The 21616-nt window shown below is 42.4% G+C and overlaps 1 protein-coding gene across 3 annotated transcripts in view; it reads left to right on the top strand.

The window, feature by feature from the left end:
* LOC130923319 (homeobox protein Meis1) overlaps positions 1–21616 on the top strand; it is a 166035-nt gene that overhangs the window by 64275 nt on the left and 80144 nt on the right. For all 3 annotated transcript variants that reach the window (XM_057848950.1, XM_057848949.1, XM_057848948.1), the window contains exon 8: positions 6396–6541. In XM_057848950.1, the coding sequence (XP_057704933.1) occupies positions 6396–6541 (146 nt within the window). The remainder of the gene's footprint in view (positions 1–6395; positions 6542–21616) is intronic.

The raw sequence follows: 21616 nt of genomic DNA, 5'->3' as shown, positions 1-21616 counted from the left end.
GCCCGAATCTTCCTGTCCGATCCACAAACAGACAATAAGCTTGAACAAACACACCCTTCTTTCTGCCCACAGCCCGTCCAGCGAGAGCCTTCAAAAGACTGAATGTTTAACTAAGCGTTGTCATTTTTCTCGGGAACCTTTCGTTGACGTGCGATAGGGTGACCTTGCCTCCTCGCCTGAGTCTGTTTCTGTTTTGCCTTGCTGTTTGATCGCCGTCGACCTGAATAAATTGTCAAATTGTTCTCGTTGAGCCTTCTTTAAACCTTTCAAAATGGAGTCAGCACAAAGGGTTAAGACTAAGGCAAATGCGCGGAGTTTGGCCTTTTGGCCGGGATGTGGGAGTCCCGCCGGCCCGGGTCGTTGGAGCTGCGCCAGCGCGGGTTCGGCTGGTGCGATTCCGACAGTCTTGCCGGAAGGTCAGATTCCTTCACTCGAAACCCCGCATTGAGATTCTACGTAAACCTAATATGAAACCCTGAATTCAAATGAAAACCTTTCCTCTTGTCTAAAACCTTGATTTCAAAGCCTAATTCTGATTTCAAACCAAGTGCATGAGACGCGCGATTCTTGTTTGAAAGCCTCACCTGTTTTAAAGCCTTCATAGCTGTCTTGAAACCATAGCCGTAGCTCTTGCTTTAGATCCTGGAAGTCCAACTTTGAAAATGCCTATTTCAATGCCAAGATGGTGATTGTTTTTAGTTTGTCTGGAAGTCAAGTACTTTATTTGCGTGATTACGGAGAAGGCAACATAAAGGAGGCAAGCATCTTTTAGGGCCTCCGCGTACTTGTCATGATTTCCCCCACTCCCCCTCGCTCGCCATTTGCTTCTGTTTTCCCAACTCGCACGGGACGAGCCCCTGGGTTTGTTATTGTAGGCTTTGCTGAACATGAGCTGGTCTTTACAGCGGATTCAGAGCATTTGCTTCCAATGAAAATCTGCTCAAACGCCTCGGACGGACCCGCCCGCCCTTACACGCACACACTGTCTGAACTTGTTGGGTGCTCAACCCCCAAAAACAATCTTTATTTTTAAAATCGCCATTGACAGTTGAACTTTGCTATACACTTTTCGTTGTTGTATTTCTACCATCTACACTACAGCAAGGCCACAAAACTAACAGTAACCAGACGATACGAGTGGAAGAACTGCACTGTCAAGAGTGTGCAGTGTGTGTCTACATACTAGCTGTATATTCTGGGAATTGTGTTCTCCATTAAGTCAGAATGATTATCTTCAAGTTTACATTTGCAAACCTCTGTCATACTGTATATGACATATGAGCTATATGACCCGGTGCATCGTGATGTCATAGCCACATAAGATATGTTGGTAGTAAGACGAGGTTTCCGCGCATGTTCGGTGTGTATTCTATTCTCCAAACCCACCCGCAGCTAGTTTGAATTTGATGCTTTTCAGGTACATGCCGACTGTTGTCAACAGAATACCCTTGGTGCCACTACAGAAGCGTGATTGAAGTCTAACCATGGATAATTAGATATATTTTAAAAGAATGGATATCCAAATTTTGCCATGACATTGCTTCCGGGCGCTACACTTGTACTCCACGGCTTGCCGGAAGCGTTGTCAGACTTCCTCAAAAAGATGAATAGAAGTCCATCTGTCACTATAAAAGATCCATTTTTATAAGGTCGGACGTCCACCGTTTGCTACGGCAAGAGGACGTGCTGCTAACGCTGATTAGCCCTTTTCAGCTGGCGCTCACAGGACTTTATTGCCTCCAATATTATTGCTTGATCCCATGAAAAGAAGAGCAGTTTAAGGCTAGGCCTGTTTTAAGTCAGGGTGTCTTTTTTTTTTTTTTAAATAATGTTTTCGAGAACACGAATAAGACTTGTTGTGTCCGACTCCCCGAGGAACAGGTCGCTGCATATGAATGAAAACGCAACTCTGCGTGTTGATTTGGTTTTCATCATATTTCTGTGTAACATATTAATGTATATATGCCATATGAAGACACGAACACCAGCGGCTAGTAGACAAGTGCGCCGTTTATATGGATTTTTTGGTTCAATTTTGTCAAATTTGGACAGTGGGTCTTATAATCAGGAAACTTTCAAATTCATTCAGTCTAAAAATCAAATGGTTATCATGAGTTTCCTACTTTTAGTGGGTGACTTACTTACCTCTTAGGTCAAAGTTCTACAAATTCCAGATAGACACCCCATTTTTCTTGATAAATTCCTTGTTGTGTGATGCAGTTCCTGGTGTAAGAATGCCAGGAGGTTCTTGCTACTAGGCAAGGCAAATTTATTTGTATAGCACAATTCAACACAAGACAATTCAAAGTGATTTACATCACATGAAGGTCATAAAAATCACATTCAATCAAAACAACATTAAAACAAAGGCAGTGGAAACAGGAAATGAAATTATACATGCAAATTGCATTAAATTGAAATCAGAAATGGAAATGAAGCAGAAAAGGAATAAAAAGCAAATAGCTTGAAGTTTGAAATATATAGACAGTTACGGATATGCTGTAGTAAACAAAAGCGTTTTTAGCCCTGATTTAAAGGCGCTAACAGTTTCATCACTCTTCAGACCTTCAGGTAGTTTGTTCCAGAGGTGAGGAGCATCATAACTAATTGCTGCCCCACACTGCTTGGTTCTTGTTCTTGGAACATATAGCAGACCGGTTCCAGACGACCTTAGGGGTCTAGATGTTTCATAGGCATCCAACAAATCATGCATGCATTTTGCTCCAAGGCTGTAAAGTGTTTTGTAGTTTCTTATAGTCTATCCTTTGACTCCCTGGAAGCCAGTGTAACGATTTCAAAACCGGTTTAATGTGGTCCGATTTCCTTGTATTTGTAAGGACTCTGGCAGCAGCATTCTGTAGTAGCTGCAGCTTCCAGACTGATTTTTTTTATCCAGACCTGTAAATATACCGTTGCCATAGTCCAATCGGCTGAAAATGAATGCATGCATTAGTTTTTCCATGTCTTGTTGAGTCAGAAGCCCCTTCATTGTGGCTATATTTAATAACTATAATTTAATATATACTGTTAATAAGCAGATTTAGTGACGGACTTTGGATGGCTATCAAATTTTAGGTCTGAGTCAATAATTACGCCAAGATTTCTGACTTCATTTGTGGCTGTAAGTGACATTGTGCTAAGGTGCCTGCTTATCTTTGACCTTTCCTTTTTTGGCCCAAACATGATCACTTCTGTCTTCCCCACATTTAGCTGGAAAAAAATTCTGGCACATCCATTCATTGAGTTGATGAATACATTTACTCCGGGAGAATAAGGGACTATAATCATGAGGGGACACAGAAACATAGAGTTGTGTGTCATCTGCATGTGATAGGAGATGTCATACTGTTCCATGATCTGAGCTAGGGGAAGCATATGGATGTTAAATAAGAGTGGTCCAAGAATGGACCCTTGAGGGACTCCACACGTGAATTTGGTCCTTCTGACCGATGGTTTCCGATTGACGCAAAGAAATTCCTATCATGTAAATAAGATGTGAGCCCTACCCACTGTTCCAATCTGCTGAGTAGTATGTTGTGACCAACGGTGTCAATGCGGCGCGGAGATCCAATAGTAGCAGAACAGATGATTTGCCAGCACCGTTGTTCCGACGAATATCGTTTAGGACTTTGATCAGCGCGGTCTCGGTGCTGCGTTGTGGGCGAAATCCAGACCGCAATGAGTTCAAAAGATTGCTTTGCATCATAATAACATGCATCTGTTGGAACACAACCCTCTCGATTTCCCCCAGGAATGTCAGATTAGATATTGCTCTATAATTACTAATGGTTGAGGCATCTAGATTAGGGGTTTTTAGAAGAGGTTTTCTTACTGCAGTTTTTAAAAACTGTGGGACCTCTCCTGTTTGGAGAGAAATATATGTCATCTGAGGTATGTCTGAGGCTGTACAAGGAAAAACGTCTGAACATTTTTGAAGGAAGGGTGTCAAGGCAGCATTTTGTGGGCTTGAATTTTGACACAATTTCTGTTAAAGTGGCATAATCCAAGAGGGTAAACTGTCAAAGATTGAAGTGGGGGACAATTTGGGAGGCATTTAGTGTACTAGGACCCATAGATTCTAATTTCACATTTTCATAAGTTTTGGGACATCTCATAGATACTTGAAAATGCCACATCTGGAGAAATTAAGATGGTACCTTTGCTGTGATGGTTGGTATATCCTGTTCGTATTGGGTTTGTGAATTTTGAGGGATTCAGTGGTCACTTCCTGTTGATTTGGAGGCATTTCGGGCTCACTTTCTGTTGATTTTGTGCCATTCCGGGGTGTCTTCCGGTAGATATCGGGTCACTCCCTGTTGATTTGGAGCCATTTCAGGGTCACTTCCATTATATATTGGGTCACGTCCCGTTGACTTGGAGGCACTTCTTGTTGCTATCGGGTCACTTGGGTTGGAAATCAATACGAGTGAATGGATGTTTTTATGCTATCGAAATGAATGGCGAATATAGCCACATAAAATTAAAAATGAACGTGTGCTTTTTATGGGCCGAACTGTACATTTTTAGCAAAAACTTCTTGTGCCCTTTAGTGTCCTGAATTTTCGTATCTTTAAATGATGTGATCTGGACGCAAATGGTAAGACAAGTAGCATTTTGAAGTCTCCCTTTGTGGCACAGATAAGTCAGCCCAGAACATAGTCAGTAGTCCCTGTGGCGGTCCAAACAGGGCCGACCCAGCCAATACGCAGACTATGCAGCTGCTCAGGGCCCCTGACCACTAGGGGCCCCGCAATCTGGCAATTGTTTAATTTCTATTCTATTTTGTTTGCTTTATTTGACTTTTGTGAGTTTTGAGACTTGATTACAAGCTTAAAAAAATAAAGTTCTTCCTTAACTTCTTTCTTTCCTCTTTTAGAAAAAGGTTTGGCGCTATCTATTGTAAGTATTGACAATCATTTGGGGTGAGAAGTTTGAAGTATGCAGTGCAACAAAATCTGATTAATATACAAAATATGGACGTATGGGTTGGATTGCATGTATGGGTTTCACAGTACACTGTGACGAAATGGTGGGCTAAAATTATGGGCCCCTTTGCATTATTTTGCTTAGGGCCCGCAAATGGCCTGGGCCGGCCCTGGGTCCAAGCAAACAATTTCCTTTCAGTCAGATATATTCAGAGCTTGCTCAAAGTTCCCTGGACATTGTAAGCCTCCATCACAGACTTTCTTCATTGGTGACTTACGTGGTGCCACATTATTAACGTTGACACCTGTGTCTCTGGAAGCTGTTTTTTTTTTTTTTATCCCGGCGACTTCATTAAAAAGCTCTCCATATGTGCGCATATGCATCCGGGCGCAGCGGGAGCTGGCGGCCAAGATACGGGCGCTCTCCCTATCCTAATGGCGTGTATAATTCAGGTGCCCCGCAGGCGCACTTTCAGGAATTCTTTTGCCCGAGGTAATGGGGAGCAAAGGCCCCGGGTTTTAGGCCGCTGATTATTCCGCTGATGGCGGCGGGCATGGAAAAAAGTCATCTCCAGTCGGATTAGCGCCAACATCCCCATTAATTATCAACGCGCTCGGGGTTTAGCGAGGTGTCGCTCCTGCGCCGCCGGAAGCCGAGCGAGCTTTAGAAGCGCTTTGTGCGTAATCGATAAATAACCGCAACTGATTTATTTGTATTTCCCCGCACTCGCGGCTCAGCTCAGTCGCTTGTTTACCTACCGCTTCTTGCGTTTCTTTGATGGACGTCAACTGCCTTGTTTTTTTTTTTTTTTGAATACTGATAACAACAATTAGGCTCTTATGGTGCACCTCCAGTAATTGGTGAGATGCGGTATATATACAGTATGTGTGAATGCATAGAAAAAAAGCCTTTGAAAGACACCCCCCACCCCTTCCTTTCTTAAGCCGGTGAGGTGAACTGGCCTTAATATAGCGCCTTATCGAAGCCCTACAGGTTGCTGTAAGCATCCGTAACGGCATTGTTATGAAAAGCAGCTATCTTTGTTAGCGCTACCTTTTATTTGGCATGCAGCCGCCCCTTTTGTAGCGGCATGTTACTCTTTCCCGGCGCGAGTCGAATGGCGGAATAACTACCCCCCTTCCTCTCCGCATTCGGGATAATAAAGACTAAATCTCTCTGTCAGTTTCAATTCTGCGCGGGCCGGGATGGCTGAGTGGGGAAATGCGACCTTACGAGTCCTTTGTGCGGGGATGCGACTTGTGTTTTGACTGTGGGGGTTATGAAAGGCAGGGATATTTATAAAAGTATTAAAAATGAATACGTTTATGATGCGCTATTCACTTTGGGCGTACAAAGCACCCCCGCCGACCGGCCGGGAATTCCTCGCTCGCTATTTTATCCCCCTTTGAGGTACGCCGCGTCAACAAACGGCGCATCTAACATCTTTTGATCGCTTTGTTTTTTTGCAGGCGACGGCTTGGACAACAGCGTGGCCTCGCCGAGCACGGGCGACGACGACGATCCGGATAAGGAAAAGAAGCGCAACAAGAAGAGGGGCATCTTCCCCAAGGTGGCCACCAACATCATGAGGGCGTGGCTCTTCCAGCATCTAACGGTGAGTTCTAATAAACACATCAATCGCTCTTGAGTATACAGTATCTTGGTGTGACCGCAAGTCAAATCCGATCTGGTCTTTTTGCACGCCATTTTCAATCGCGGCTGGAAAAGTGTCGCTCGTGCGTCGAAAACCAATAATAGACACGTCACAGAAGGGCGCGGAGTCAAGGTTCATACCACAGGTCTTAATGCACAAATCCGATTTTTTTGTCATATCTATTTCTTGGTGTGCCCTTCGGGACTGCCTTTGTCCATTGAGCCCGTTCAAGTATCATAACGCATGCGCACTAATTAGCGGTCCGAAATGCGGCGCTGAGGAAATCGACCCGCATGCGCAGGGGCATCAACACTGATGACCACACATGCTGGCTCAGCGTCATTCAAAGGTAATATTATTTTGATTTCCAAACAGAGGACACGAATAACAGACATAAATAATCCCCGTTTTGTCTTATATTCAAAGTTTATATGGATCGAAGGTAGGTACGCACGCACTGTCCGTGCATGACACACACACACACACACGCACACACATACATCCGGACAGTTTGCCCCGACTTTCGGCCGTGTGAGCAATCTTGAAATATTGCTGATATGGAGCAGAGAGACAACCGAGTAATTCTCAGGCATATCCCGAACCCATTTCATTCTTTTATGACTGTCGTCAAGCCCGACGCTTCCTCAAAAGCCGTGTTCAAGGCAAGCCAGGCCCTAACGCACAGCTGTACCGCTACCGTAGCGCCTGGTCTCTCTCGCTCTTTGATGACGTCATTGCTGCACGAATTCCAACTTGGGAGACTTGACAGGTCAGACCGCCGTGACATTCTGGAAAAATGAGAACCAAAAGTAGTATTTGGCATGTGGCAAAATTGATTTTGACATGTGGCAAAATGGATTTTGCCATGTGACATTTTTTCTTTGCCATGTGGCATGTTTTTGCAATGTGGCAAAATGGATATTGCCATGTGGTAATATGGATTTTGACATGTGGCATTTTTTTTTTTTGGTATATGGCAAAATGGATTTTGGTTTGTCGCATTTTTTTTTTTTTTTTTTTTTGGGTGGGGCTGGGGGAGCTGGTAGTACAGCGCACTTGGGTGCCAGTTGAATGTCAATGCGCTGTGATGTAAGGTGTATGGTCAAAAATCACTGCCACGTGTTTTTCTGCCATTTAAAATAAAATGGAAAATTGGGACGTGCATACTCATCAATAGTATGGACGTGCATGGCCTGCAAAACTGACACTTACCACACACCCCACCCCCCAAAAAAAGAAAAAAAAAAAATTCACCAACCAAAATCCATTTTGCCACATAGCAAAATATTGCCACTTGGCAGAATTCGTTTTGCCTCATGGCAAAATAAAAAGTCACATGGCAAAATCCATTTTGCCACATGGCAAATACCACTTTTGGTTCTCGCTGTCTCTCAAAATGTGTTTAATCACATACGAAAGTGACCCAGATCGGATTTCAAATGGTCCACTTCTATGCGACTTGTCCCGTTCAGACAGTCAAACGGAAAAACACGAAAAAATCGGATTGGTGCATTAAGACCTGCTGTATGAACCTAGCCTTAGACTTCTGTGCGACTTCTCCCGTTCAGACCGTCAAAGGCAATGCCTCACTTGAGTTGTAAAAACACAAAATATATCAGATTTATGCAATAAGACCTATGGTATGAACCTAGCCGTATAGTCCTGGAAATAGGGTACTCGGCTTGCGTTGCTCTCTTTTTTAGTTGATTTCTGTAGGTTTGAAAGAAAGCAGAGTGATTCATAGTTTTAATGTATTCCCCCAAAAAGTTGTAGCAGTCAAAGTCTTAAGTTTTCTTAGCAAATAGTTTTGGGTTCCAGTGCACATTTCATATGAACTGGCAGCCATAGACATTCAATCCATTTCTCAGGCTGCCAATGAGTGGAGCCCACAAAACAAAATGATTGTTTGTAGCTGCCCTGCTTGAAGGCAATCTTGGAAGTCCAGTGATTATTTTCTCATGGCACTCGTGAGTAATATATGCTATATTACGTTTGGGTCCCGGGTCGCTCTCAACCTCACATTTCGTGCGAAAACATCTCCACACGACCGCAACCACTCTGGTTTTTAGCACGGCGAACGACGCTAGCCGGATCATAGCCACTTTGATTCTTCTACTATCACGCTGAACCTCTTTCACAAACACACGTTTGTGTTGTCACTCGCTCCAAGGCAGGCGCGCCCCCCGGCTAACGGATTGTGGAGACGCTGTGACGCTGCATTGATTAAATACAAATATTTCATTCTTTCAAAGAGACCTCAAATGGTGAGAAGCAGCTTGTGATTTTGCTCTAGCAAGATCACACCGGGGCACTTCCTCAGTGATCTTTACACTTGAGCTGATCCAACCTGAGATTTGCCGCTAACGTTGGGGCTAGCTTCATTCCCTCAACATATAGGAGTAGAGTGTAAATCCAACTATCTAAATGCGCAAGAATTTGACTGGTCTCCTTTAGGAAAGCAAAGCAATCTGGCAGTAACAGTCCACTTTAATTACGCACCACATTTTTAGTGTATCGTTATCATTTTAATCACACGACTTTTCAGTTAATGCCACACTTATGAGCTGCCTCAGTGTCTCAGATGCTGCTTTTTGTGTCGCACCAATTGAACACGTGCACAAAAACCACCCCCCTCCCCATTATCTTTCAAGTGTATTTAATAATTGAGCGCACATGCTAGAGAAGATGTTGATACAGCAAAACTAGACAAGAAGAGCGAGCCCCTCCGCTCACGTTCGGTTCCTCGGGGGAGTCGGCATTGTGCCTGAGTGGAAGGGAAAGTGGGTGGCGGGAAGGGATGAAGCTAAGCTGCCAGTAGTAGGAGGTGGTAGCAGCAGGCATCCAGCTGTGTTTTGCATCTAATTGGAAGTCTGTGGCATATTTTGTTTTGTCTCTTCGGATCAATTCTTTCAAGAAAAAGTGATGATTGACAGCATTGACAATGATAGATGTCCAATCTATTTGAACTGTGAATGATTACTGCCAGCCCTGGCAGTCAAAATGACAGTAGGGCCGAGAACCAAAAGTGGTATTTGCCATGTTGCAATGTTGGCTTTTTTGTCCCCCCCCCCAATGTGCAAAATGTATTTTGACGTGGCATTTTTTGGGGGTAGAAAATAACAGCCACACGTTTTTCTGCCTATGAATGGAAAATTTAGACGTGCATAGCCTTCAATGGCATAGCCTGACTTGGTTGCCAGTTGAATGTCAATGCACTGTAATGCTAAGTGTATAGTCAAAAATCACAGCCACACGTTTTTCTGCTGTTAAATATGAATGGGAAATTTTAGAAATTTGGACGTGCATAGCCGTCAATAGCATGGACGTGCATGGCCTGCAAAACTGCCATACACCCCAAAAAAATGCCACAAACCAAAATCCAATTTGCCATATGGCAAAAAAATGCCACACGGCAAATACCAATTTTCGTTCTCGCTCTCTCCCAAAGGATGTCAGTGACAATGAGTTAATAAGTAATGAAAAAAATTATCAATTTTAAGCCATGTTGTGACAATATCTTATTACTAGAGTTGTGACATTATAATTAAGATTACGATACACTATCGATTCTTTGGACAAAGATAGGATATTTGCCACTACGTTTGTGTGGAATGCATGATTACATATATATATTTTACTAAAAAATGTCATTTCTGGAGAAATTGCGATGGTAGATTTGCTTTTGAATTTGGAGCGGGGTCACTTTTTATTGATTTCAGGGGGTTTCCTGATGATGGGGGGGGGGGGGGGGGGGCATTTCCAAGTCACTTCCTGTTGATTTGGGGACATGGAGGCACACGATCGTCAATGGCATCGAGGGTCCCAGTCAAATTTATGTCACTGGGCACTGTTGGAGAAGCTTTTGGTCAAAAGTCACAACCACCAATAAAGATATGGTTTCATGTGCACCAAAGTAGAATTTTGCAAATTTTCGCACGGGGAGTGAATGGAATTCATATCTGGTCAGTACCTGTTGATTTGCGGGCATTTCAGATTGACTCCTGTTGATCACGTCCTGTCAATGGAATGGGTTACAGGGCTATTGGAAATGAATGGAAAATGTTGGCCATTAGAAATGAATGGGAAAGTTTTTGGCAAATTTTGCCAGAAGGGTAAGTTTTTGACAAAAATTGTATACAGCTTTGTGCCTCTTAGCTTCGTGAATTTTTGGATGTGGAATGAGGTGGTCTGGACAATGAAGGAATCTGACATTTTAGCCAGATTGCCGGAATCACGCCGGCCAAACCGCCGGACCCACGCTGGCGCAGCTCCGACGACCTGGACCGGTGAAACCCCGACAATCTGTCCAAAAGGCTAAACGCGCGGTCACTTTAGTCTTAACCCCTCGTACTGACTCCATTTTGAAAGCTGGAAAAAGGCTTCTGAAAACAAGTTGATCATTTATTCTGATTCGACAGCGATCAAACGGCAAGGCGAAACAGAAACAGACTCAGGTGAGGAGGCAGACTCGTTCTAAGGTCACCATATGACAAGTCAACAAAAGGTTCCCGAGAAAAATGACGACGATTAGTTAAACATTCAGTCTTTTTGAAGGCTCTCGCGGGGCGGGCTTTGGGCAGGAAGAAGGGTGAGTTTAAGATTATTGTCTTTTTGCAGATTGGACAGGAGGATTTGGGAGTTACTGTTGTCAAGGCAAAAAGGGTTGTGGATTTTGCCACCTCAGCGCAACGTGAGTGCTGAGAGTTCACTTCTCTGTCGCGGTTTCCTCCTTATCGGATGTTCCTTGTCAAGACGAGATCTCCCGCCATCTGTTCTGGACTGTCCGGAAAAACTGATTCTGGGAGTTGGCGGTGCAGACGTGGGCTTGTAGATGTCTTGCCTCGTCTCTTGCTCAGTCAGTTGCATGACACACAAGTTGGGCTTCCGTGATGAGAAGGCGTCATGTATCTCTTATGCCCAATGTCAAATATATTCTACTTGTTTTCCTTAAACTATAAGTATCATTTATTTCATATTGGGTGTGTTCGAGTAATACAAACAGTAAATAAGAGAAACGATATTATTCAACAAAAACTCTAGGACAAGTAACATTTTGAAATTTCCCTATTTTTCCCCCAAAACTGCATTTTTGGGCAAATGGTAATTTTTTGGGGAGTGTCAGACCAAAGAACCTGTGTCCCGAGAGAATTCCGGTCGTTTTTGAACGGTGTCGGTGGGTGAAACGGTGTGAGCTGGGCGCCGCACTAAACAAACACCATAGGGAAAAAAAAAAAAGCAAAGGAATATTATAGATGGTAGCTTTTAAAGTACATGCAAAGCTACCGTCAATTATGTACACACTGATCACAATCAGTTACATTTTACCAACATTAATTAAACATACAAAGTAGAGCAGGGCGGTAAACCGAAAATTTACCGTCACCGAAATTCTTAACGATGACCGACGTAATTTTGACCATGTCGGTAAATTCGGTAAATTAATAAAACAAGAAAATATAGTCTTTTCATCCCGCTTTGATTCTGTGTTTTTCGTCTATGTTCATTCCCCTTTAAGAAAGCAGTGAATGTGCTTACGTAGGGAGTCACGTGATCATCAGGAAGCCAATCAAACAAAAGCCCGGTAAGCTAACGCTAGCAGCTAACGCTACAAGCAAAACGTGATGGAGTGTGGCTTAAGGGAGGTTCACCAAACTTTCAACCGACATTTAGTTGACTCTTGGTGGCATCCAGACGGGCTTTCACCCGCTGTCCTCCTTTTTTCTCACGATTTCCGGAGATGGTGCTTTCAGTGCTTTCTACTGGTAGCCAGGCTAACGCTAGCTAGCGGCTAACGCAACAAATGAACGTTATGGAGTCGGATAGCGGCTCTAACCTTGTCGAAACGGCTGAACTTAATGAGTGGATTGGGCACGGACTGCATCTAGCAATTACTATGTGGCGTTAATTTGTATCTGTCTGTGTGTGATTCCTCTGATAGCTTTTGTGATGGTAAAGCATTCAGCATAAAGTACAATCCAATGGCGAAACTTATAATGACCGAGAAATGGCCCCAGCTATTTTTATTGTACGTGCATTTATTAAAAAATGCACTGGGGGGAAAAAAACCCTTAGACCATAAAGTAAACACTTGTATTTAATAATTATGTCACAGCAGCCATTAACAATAAGTTGTCTTTTTGAAGTGTATTGTTCAAGCTGCAAGTCATTTGTGTTACAATTACATGTTTGCACAGGCATATTGAGTTTGACAATGTACATTGTTCAAGTCATACACGCTGTTATAAATGTTCATACTTGAATTCTTATTGCTTACAATACATTTTTATAAACTTAATGTTTAGACTGCATGTACAATTGTTAAATAGAGTATATCAAATTGAATGCTGGTAAATAAATCAACAAGAAATAGTTAATCTGTATTTCATGCATTGATTCAGATTTTCAAATTATATAACAGTCCGCTTGGGCGAATTTATCGTCATTTATCGTTATCGAGATAAATCTGCTCAATTTATCGTGATACATGTTTAAGGCCATATCGCCCAGCCCTAATACAAAGCAATTGTGACGCTTTGCATTAAGAGAAAACCGTACGGCATATCTAAAAAAAAAAAAAAGAAAAATGGTGATGTTTGTTGATGATGTCGATTTGATGGATGGTTTCTTTATCAATCAATCTATTAAACCAGTTTGAGATATCGTTACATTTCTCATCATGCAATTATAATAAATAAATAAAATGACACTAAAGGCTAAGGATATTTGGAAACTCTAGGAGGTAGTGAATGAAAGTAAATCTGCAGTCCTGGCCCTTGAGGAGGAAAGGTGGTCTTCAAAGCCTCCCATCATGCCTTTGGAATCTGTAGCTGCTTGCCCCTAACCCCCTTTAGCTTTCATCCAAATGGTATTTTCTTGTTTAATTTAACAAGAAATGAGTAGTAAATGAAAGCTCGGGCCTCCAATCCCCTGACGCTGGCTCACGCGCCGCTCTCCTCTCCTCTCCCCTCTGAAAAGGCAATTTGTGAAATTATGTGATGGAGTAATTAGATGGAATTCATAAGCTTGCCCCTCACATCACCGCTCCCCCCTCGACTGTTATTCCCATTCATGGCTGCCTGCCTTGAACGGGGAGGGGCGTGCGGTAATGTTAGCGTGTAAGCTGGCAGACTGGGACACAATCTCATACACATTATCGCTTAACGCTCAGGTCGTTGGCTGTTCTCCCTTCCTATTTGTTCGCGGGCTCGGTGGAATGAGATTCGAGTCGCGATAACAACTCTTAGGATAAGCCAAACGGGCGCACTCTCAATCCCAGTCGCCCAACTATCACCATTTCTCCCTTTTAAAATGTACACACGCGAGTGTATAAAAAAAAAATTCAACTGGAAGGCATAATCCGGCGGTAATACAATTAGAGCTTATTTAACAGCTTGTGGATTCACATGTACCCCTTTGCCAGCGCAAAACGCACACACTCGGTCAGGATTTTGAATTGAAAAGCAATGTAATTCATTGAGAGGTTGGCAGTTTTGTCGATGAACTCTATTGGAAATGTCATGAGAATTTCCAGTCAAAAAATGTTTTGCCGTTCATATATATTGTGATTTTTGCAACAAAAATGTTATTAACTTAAAAATATGATAAATTACTAAATGAATTCAAATAAAATGCCTTTGCCCACGCAAAAAAGCACAAAATGATGTCTGTCTGCCTTCTTTAAAAAAACAACAACATTTTTTAAAATTTTGATACACCAACAAAAACTCATAAACAGGATGAGCTCGTAATTAACAATGAGCAAGTGCTAAGGATCATCTTTCCCAGTGTACGTGAAGGTAGCATAATTTTCCATTGTTAGAATTGAAATGGCTCTCCTGCAGTGTCAGCAAGGGTCTTCTCTTGACAACAAGTCTGCAGGCACCTGAACTTAACTAGTTTTCTCACAAACGGAGCATATAGAGTTATCACTAGCTAAGGGCGGGTTTAAAGAACACACACCGAGATGTGGAACTAAGTGGCAACATCATCATGAAGCACCGGGCAGCAGAGTGAAATGGAATAAATGTATGTAATTTTTTTTTTTTTAATATGAAGCTCAGTTCACAAATAAGACACTTAAAAAAAAAGCCTCAGAGTACAAAGGGAGAGAAAAATGTAGTGGTTTATAGTTCAAAACCAGGGACGGCAGACAGCTTCTGGGGGTGCGGCGGCACCTGGGCCCAGACCTCTAGCTGGCCGGTTTGTGGCTGTATAAGGGTGAGTGGAGTGCCAAAAAGAAAGGTAAAATGATGCACCGAGCTGGAATATAGTGTTTAAGTGGGAAAATATTAAGGGCGTGCCAAAAAAATCGATTATTAGATGCCTTACGATTCGACACGTGACGATTTGATGACGATTCAAAAACGATGATTTTCCCAATAACTTAACCTTATAACTAACAGCCGCAAGTAGCGGAACGAAATTCAAGACACGTCTACCGCCCGGACACCTTTAACGGACGCACGAACGCACAACGTTATGATAGATAAAGCTGGTTACTGAGCCAGAGATTTACTCCTTTTCAGAAGACTTCAAAATAAATTTGTGTGAGACAGGCAGGGACCTGGCAGTCGCACTTCTGTGCGCAAGTTAGTTTTTAGAGCGAGAGGGGAAGAGAGAGAGTTCGTTGCTCCTTGCCTTTCAGTTGTCCAGCAGTAGGTTCAAGTCGCGTGGAATTGGAAACTGTCCCGAGAGTGTTGCTAAGTCCCGTGTGCGTCTATAAGAGGTGAGTAGACAAACCCTCTTTACTGTTTAACCTTTATTGTTGTTGTTTTTGGGATGTTACTAGTTAGCGCCTAGCGCTATGCTAATTAGCGACTTTAGCGAGTTGTGCGTTGTTTGGTGGTGTACAAAAGTTATTCTGGATGCAGAACATTGAAAACCAGGATTAAGTACAGCGCTAACACTGCAAACATGTGAAATCTGTGAAAACAAAGTATATTGGTTAAAAGAAGTCTTATTTCTAAAGACACTTTGTTTATTTCCAGAAAATGTGGAATTCATTCCATCAGTGTAAATTTTATTGTATTGTTGAGAGAAATAAGTACTGCCTTTGAAACCGCTAATGTTTTTGCACCTTCGTGTGAAAAAGAGCATTTCAAGATCAGCTGTGTGTTATATGGGCATGTTGAGAAATAAGTACAGTACTGCCTTTAAAATGGTTCATGTTTTTGCACTTTCTTGTGGAAAGAAAAAAAAAAATCGATCATCACGATCATCGTAATTATTGTGATCATCGGCCTTTATACTCATCGCACCCGGCCGGGCCCTGTTCACATTTATTCCACCACTGTCCAAAACATAGTGTAACTAAATAATAAAATAAGACTGCTCCGTCAGGTCTCAGACACTGCAGGCGTGTCTGCTGACCGGCATCCATCCGATCCATATGTAATCCAGTTCAATGCATTTGACATCTATCACCGTCAATGGCATTATGGCACTGAAAGATGATAATTGTTTGCCAACCCTATTTCAAACAGTTTTTCTGTGACGAGCACTTTCAAGGAAACACGCCGTTTAACAAGAATTCAGCATCCTTTGTCATGTGCGAAATCGTCATTCGCCACTCTCCCCGACATCTCATCGGAATATTCGTGCCAGTAATCTCTCGCCGATCGAAGCAGATGCCGCGAGAGGGAGGCCGACGCCGAGGCTTTTTATTGCCCGAGCCTGAACATGTCATCGCCACGTGTCACCTGGGGCGAGTTCATCAACGCGCCCCCGAAACTTTGTACTTTTTGCTCCTTTTATTACACTGCTGACCTCGTGGACAAAAGTCCTCTTCATCACTCACAACCCTTTAGTTACTCCTCCTCAATCTTAATGCTTCATTTTACCAAGTGGTTTTGGAATGTTGCATTCCACAATGTCGGGAAGTCCCAAATGTTCAATTTACCAGTGCAAGATGACTGGCAAAAAATGAACTACAGTAAATATAAGAACTCACTGAAAACCTGTATTTCTTCGTATTTTGAACATTTCTGGACCGTTTGTGTCGGTGTGTTAAATATTTGTCAGATTACATTTCACCAACGGAAAACACACAATGAAAAGTTGAGTATGAACTGTCATTGACTGTGATAGACATTCAGTCCATTCAAACTTGGGACATTAGGCAGTAAATGATCATGTTTCGATGCCATTGATAATTGCTGCCGGCAGTGTTTTTTTTTTTGCAGCTCTTTTCATTTTCGTCGTTGTCTGAGTCTTTTGGAGAGACAGCGAGAACCAAAAGTGGTATTCTCCAAGTGTCAAAATGGGTTTTGCCATGTGGCATTTTTTTTTTTTTTTGGTTTATGCCGTTTTTTTTCCCATGTGGCAAAATGGATTTTGCCATGAATGTCAATACGCTGTAAAGTGTATGGTCAAAAATCACAGTCTCACATGTTCTTCTGCCATTTAAAATGAATGGAAAATTTGGACTTGAATAGCTGTCAATGACATGGACGTGCATGGCCTGAAAAACTGCCATATACCGCTCAAAATGCCACATACCCTGAAAAATGCGACAAACCAACATTTTGCCACATACCAAAAAAATGCCACTTGGCAGAATTCATTTTGCAACATGGTTAAGAAAAAAATGGCAAAATCAATTTTGCCAAGTGGCAAAAAAAAAATGCCACATGGCAAAGAAAAAATGCCACATTGCAAAATCAATTTTGTCACATGGCCGAAAAAATGCCTCATGGCAAAAAAAAAAAAAATGCCACATGGCAAAAGAAAATGCCACCTGGGAAATTCAGTTTTGGCAAATACCGCTTTCGTGCTCGGCCCTGCTGGTCTTTTGGACGAAAATACTTATTATTCTTAGTCATCATACTCAGATGTTTTCGTCTGCAAAAACTCAAAGCTTTTTTTTTTTCGTCAAAAAGAAAACCCCAAAGCTTTTCCAACAATTTCAAAAGCATACATTTTGAAAAAGGTCTAAACTACTACCATAATTAAAAACGAGATGTTAACTGTTAACCACCGAACGCAACACTTTTTCCCGATGACAATACACTCTTAGCAGGGAAACAGTACATTTTTTTTCATGCTTTTGGGGCAGTTTGGGGTCACTTTCTCTTGATATTTTGACATACATTGACCGCCAATGGCAAGAACACACATGGCCATCAATGGCACGGACTTACATTGGTTTCAATGGCATAGACGTACATGGCTTTCAATGGAATGGACGTACATTGTGTCAATGGCATTGGCGTTCATGCCCATGAATGGCATGGATGTACATTGGTGTCAATGGCATTGCCATTTGAATGTCAATGGGCTGTAATGGTAAATCTTTGGTTAGAAAATCACAACCACACTGACATTGAAAATGAATGGCCATTACAAATGAATGGGGCAACGTACGTGGCTGTCCATGGCATCCCATTAGAAAGGAATGGGAACGTTTTGGCCAATTTTGTAGGTTTTTGGATCATTTTGATGACATCTTTTATGCCCAATGCCTTCCTGAAATTTTTGATGTATGATTTATGTGAGTTGAATAATAAATTTGAGGAACAACATCAAATGGGCGAAGCGGGGGCAGTAGTGGCAGCATGTCATGTCACATGACTGGCACAACACTTCTACGATGCAGGCTAACCTAAGACACACTAGCCAAAATTGTATTAAACAAAATAAAAAATGCCGGTTATCATGATTTTGGACGAAAACAACAATGGCTGCCAGCCGTATGGTTTTCAGTGCATTGGACATCTCTCGCTACCAATGGCAGTGAAACTGCTGCCTTACCCGGTGAGTTTTGGAGGCTCCCGAAAAGGTTAAAAAACACTCCGAGACTTTATTTAAAGGGTCTTGGTGCGCGCAGTAGGCTGGCCACGTGTGCAGTGATGCTAACCGCATGATTTTTGTTGCCTCTTCAAAGCGAGGAGGGGAGAAACGAGAACGCACAACATCAGCTGACCGCCCGTCTTTAGCTCCCCAACAAAGACAAACAAAGACGCAATGTCCATCTCGCCGCGTGCCGCGCCGTCTCGTCTCGTCTCGTCTCTTCCTCCTCCTCACACGATTATGATCTTAATCTAGTTTTTTGTGGCCGTCAGAATCGGAGGCGCCAGCGCGTTGACGCTGTTCAGAGACGACAGACCGCGGCGCTCATGTGCCGGCGGCCCGGCGTGACGTCAGAGAACAAGACCGTGCTCTGAGATGCTTTATTTGAGGCTGTCAATTTGCCTGCGGGCGGGCGGTCTGGCTGGCTGCGTTCGGGTCTTACAGTTTGTGTTTGTTTGTCCCGATGCGGGTGTCATTGCTATGGCATGGAGCCACATCAGAGATGAATTGATTTTTAAACAGGCCGATTCATCCATTTTGATCAAATAAATGGAATTTATCGCTCGGGATAATTCAAATTATAAACATTTTCTTTCGCTATTTGAGTAGTTCAAAGTGGAGGTTCTCAAGCTGGTCAAGCCATATGGCTTTCTACAAAATTAGTAATAAATTGTTTGTTGAAAAGACGGAATATTGCATTCCTACATTTAAATACATACAGTATATAATAGGAGTGGGAACCTCTTGGTAGCTCACGATACGATATTATTTGAGATACAAGGCTCATGATAACGATGATCTCACGATATGGTGATACAAAAATGATTGATACATGTGTGACAAATAATTCTAGGATATTCTACATACAGTGGTCCCCAACCTTTTTTGCACCATGGACTTGCTTTTGTTGCTAGCTTTTAGCCACATATGATGCAGAATGGACTTGGTTGTGGGCTCCTCTTCTGAAACGGCAGTTAGCGTTTTCCCCATAAAAAAAGATGTCCAAAGACGTCACCGCCCGCAGCGCACAGTTAACAGCAGCTAACATTACTGTTTACGTTGACTGACACTGGGCTGCTAGGTGTGCAAACACCCCAGTAATGGCGGCCAACCACTTCATGGCGTCGTACACAACTCTCTACTCTGATTAGTCAATAGAGAAAACAGGCATATTGATGCGTCAAGAGGCACTGTCCAGATTGCGGTCGTTAACAAATGATTTATTATTTTTCTGCGGCCCGGTAGCGAGCCGGTTGGGGATCACTGTCCTACAATACACAGACAGAAAAACAAGCTCTTATCATCCTTCTGCTGCGAACTGAAATGAGTTTATCACTAGCAGAATGAATGTTCATTTGCTGCCACCCTCCCACTTCAAATGCAACGGACGTCAGTGGCAACCAATGGCAGGCAATGAGTTCATTTCACGTCATGTCCTGTTGATTTTCGGCTGTTTACATGTCACCTGCTGTTGATTTTGGCTCACTGAAAAGGAATGAATAGGAAGTGTCTTAAAATCATCAAGAAGTAACCTGTAGATGCCCTAAACTGGTTCCAGTGCCATTGACCGCGCTAGACATCCAAACCAGTCTAAATGCATTGGATATCTAGCGCAGTTAATGGCAGCCAGTGAGGTAGCATAGACACTATTCTAATGGAAGATTCAGGTAGCTGCCTAACCTATTGAGTCCTTTTTGTTGTTTAGACGCTGACACCTTTTTAAAATCATATATTGATTCTTTGTGGGAGCATAGCGATAACCCTTTGGGCTACATAGTATCGCCACACATCACCTTTTCGATATATCGTCACATCCAGTGTTGTTTTAATTTTCGTCTTAGTCCTTTGGACGATAATACTTATTAGTCATATTCTAGTCATTTCAAAATGTGTTTGCCTTTGTCTAGTTTTTGTTGACGAAAACTGTGTAGTACCGTGTACTCGTGTAGTTTTAGTCGACGTTTACTCATTTTTTTCGTCTGTAAAATATGAAAGTTTCACTCCAAAAATGAATGAATATAAAAAGGTTTCTAACTATTTCGAATGAACATTGACAGATGCGCACATATTGTAGCATCTACAAGCATCTACAAATCTATCACGTGATAATACACACTCAGCAGGAAAATAGTACATTATTTTCCATTAATTATACCCACCTGGACGCCACAAACTTTATGTAAAAAAAAAAAAAAAAGTTGTCCAAGAGTTTAAAAGGATGCTTGCCGTTAGCAATAGCCTAATGCTAACACAAACGTGAATGCAATGCTAATGCTGTGAGTTAAATTTGGTGAGTGAGGATCACTCTGCACAGACCTTTAAAGGGTAAAGCAACATTGCATATTCTCTCTTGCCAAAATAAGGAGACAAATCTTACCGTGTGTGTCTCAAAACAAGCAATGTGGAGACTGGAGAGGACACTAATGGGTGAACTGAGGGGACGGCGCAGCACGTCACATGAGTGACACAACCAGACACTGCTAGATGAAGGCTAACTACAAATAAAATGTCACCCATTGTGAACACGTGTCGGACACTATAGCGCATTTTCGTCTCGTTTTACCATCTCAGACCAAAACTGGCATTCGTGTCTTATGCTTTAGTCTCCCAAGACACGTTTTTAGCTCGTTACCGTCACGTTATTGTCATGAAAAAATTGGTCGTCGACGAAATATTTTCGTTAAAGTTATCGTTGACGAAAACAACACTGGTAACAGCCCTAATTCATACAGTACAAAAAGTATTAAAAATGCTCGGAATGTCCTTTTTCACACTATTTTAGTTGATCCTTTTTTGGCTGACTGAATCAAAATAGAAGTATTTTCATACATGCTTTACTCTGATTGGCCATTGGCTAGTTCTTGGTGGACAAGTGTTTATGATATTGATTATTTCAAGTGGGGTGTTGGAAGCACCACTAGCAGAATTAACCAAGTGCAAAAAAGGGAAGTGATGCAAAGCACTCATTGTCAAGCACAGTTAATTCAATTCAATTTTATTTGTATAGCCCTAAATCACAAGAAGGTTGTCTCAAAGGGCTTTGCAGAGGCAATATGATACACAGTCAGAAACAGCAAATGAAGTAAACAAAGATGAATAAATAAAGTTCAAGTCCTGGGCATCCCCCATCCTTGGACCCTCCATGTCGGCAAGGAAAAACTCCAAAAACTCCAAGCTCTTTGGGAGAAAATGACAAACCTTGGGGAGTACCACAGTCAGGAGAGATCCACTCCCAGGACGGATAGACAG

Source organism: Corythoichthys intestinalis, chromosome 10 (genome assembly GCF_030265065.1).
Source record: "Corythoichthys intestinalis isolate RoL2023-P3 chromosome 10, ASM3026506v1, whole genome shotgun sequence".
NCBI lineage: Eukaryota > Metazoa > Chordata > Actinopteri > Syngnathiformes > Syngnathidae > Corythoichthys > Corythoichthys intestinalis.
This window is presented reverse-complemented; position numbering and strand designations above follow the sequence as displayed.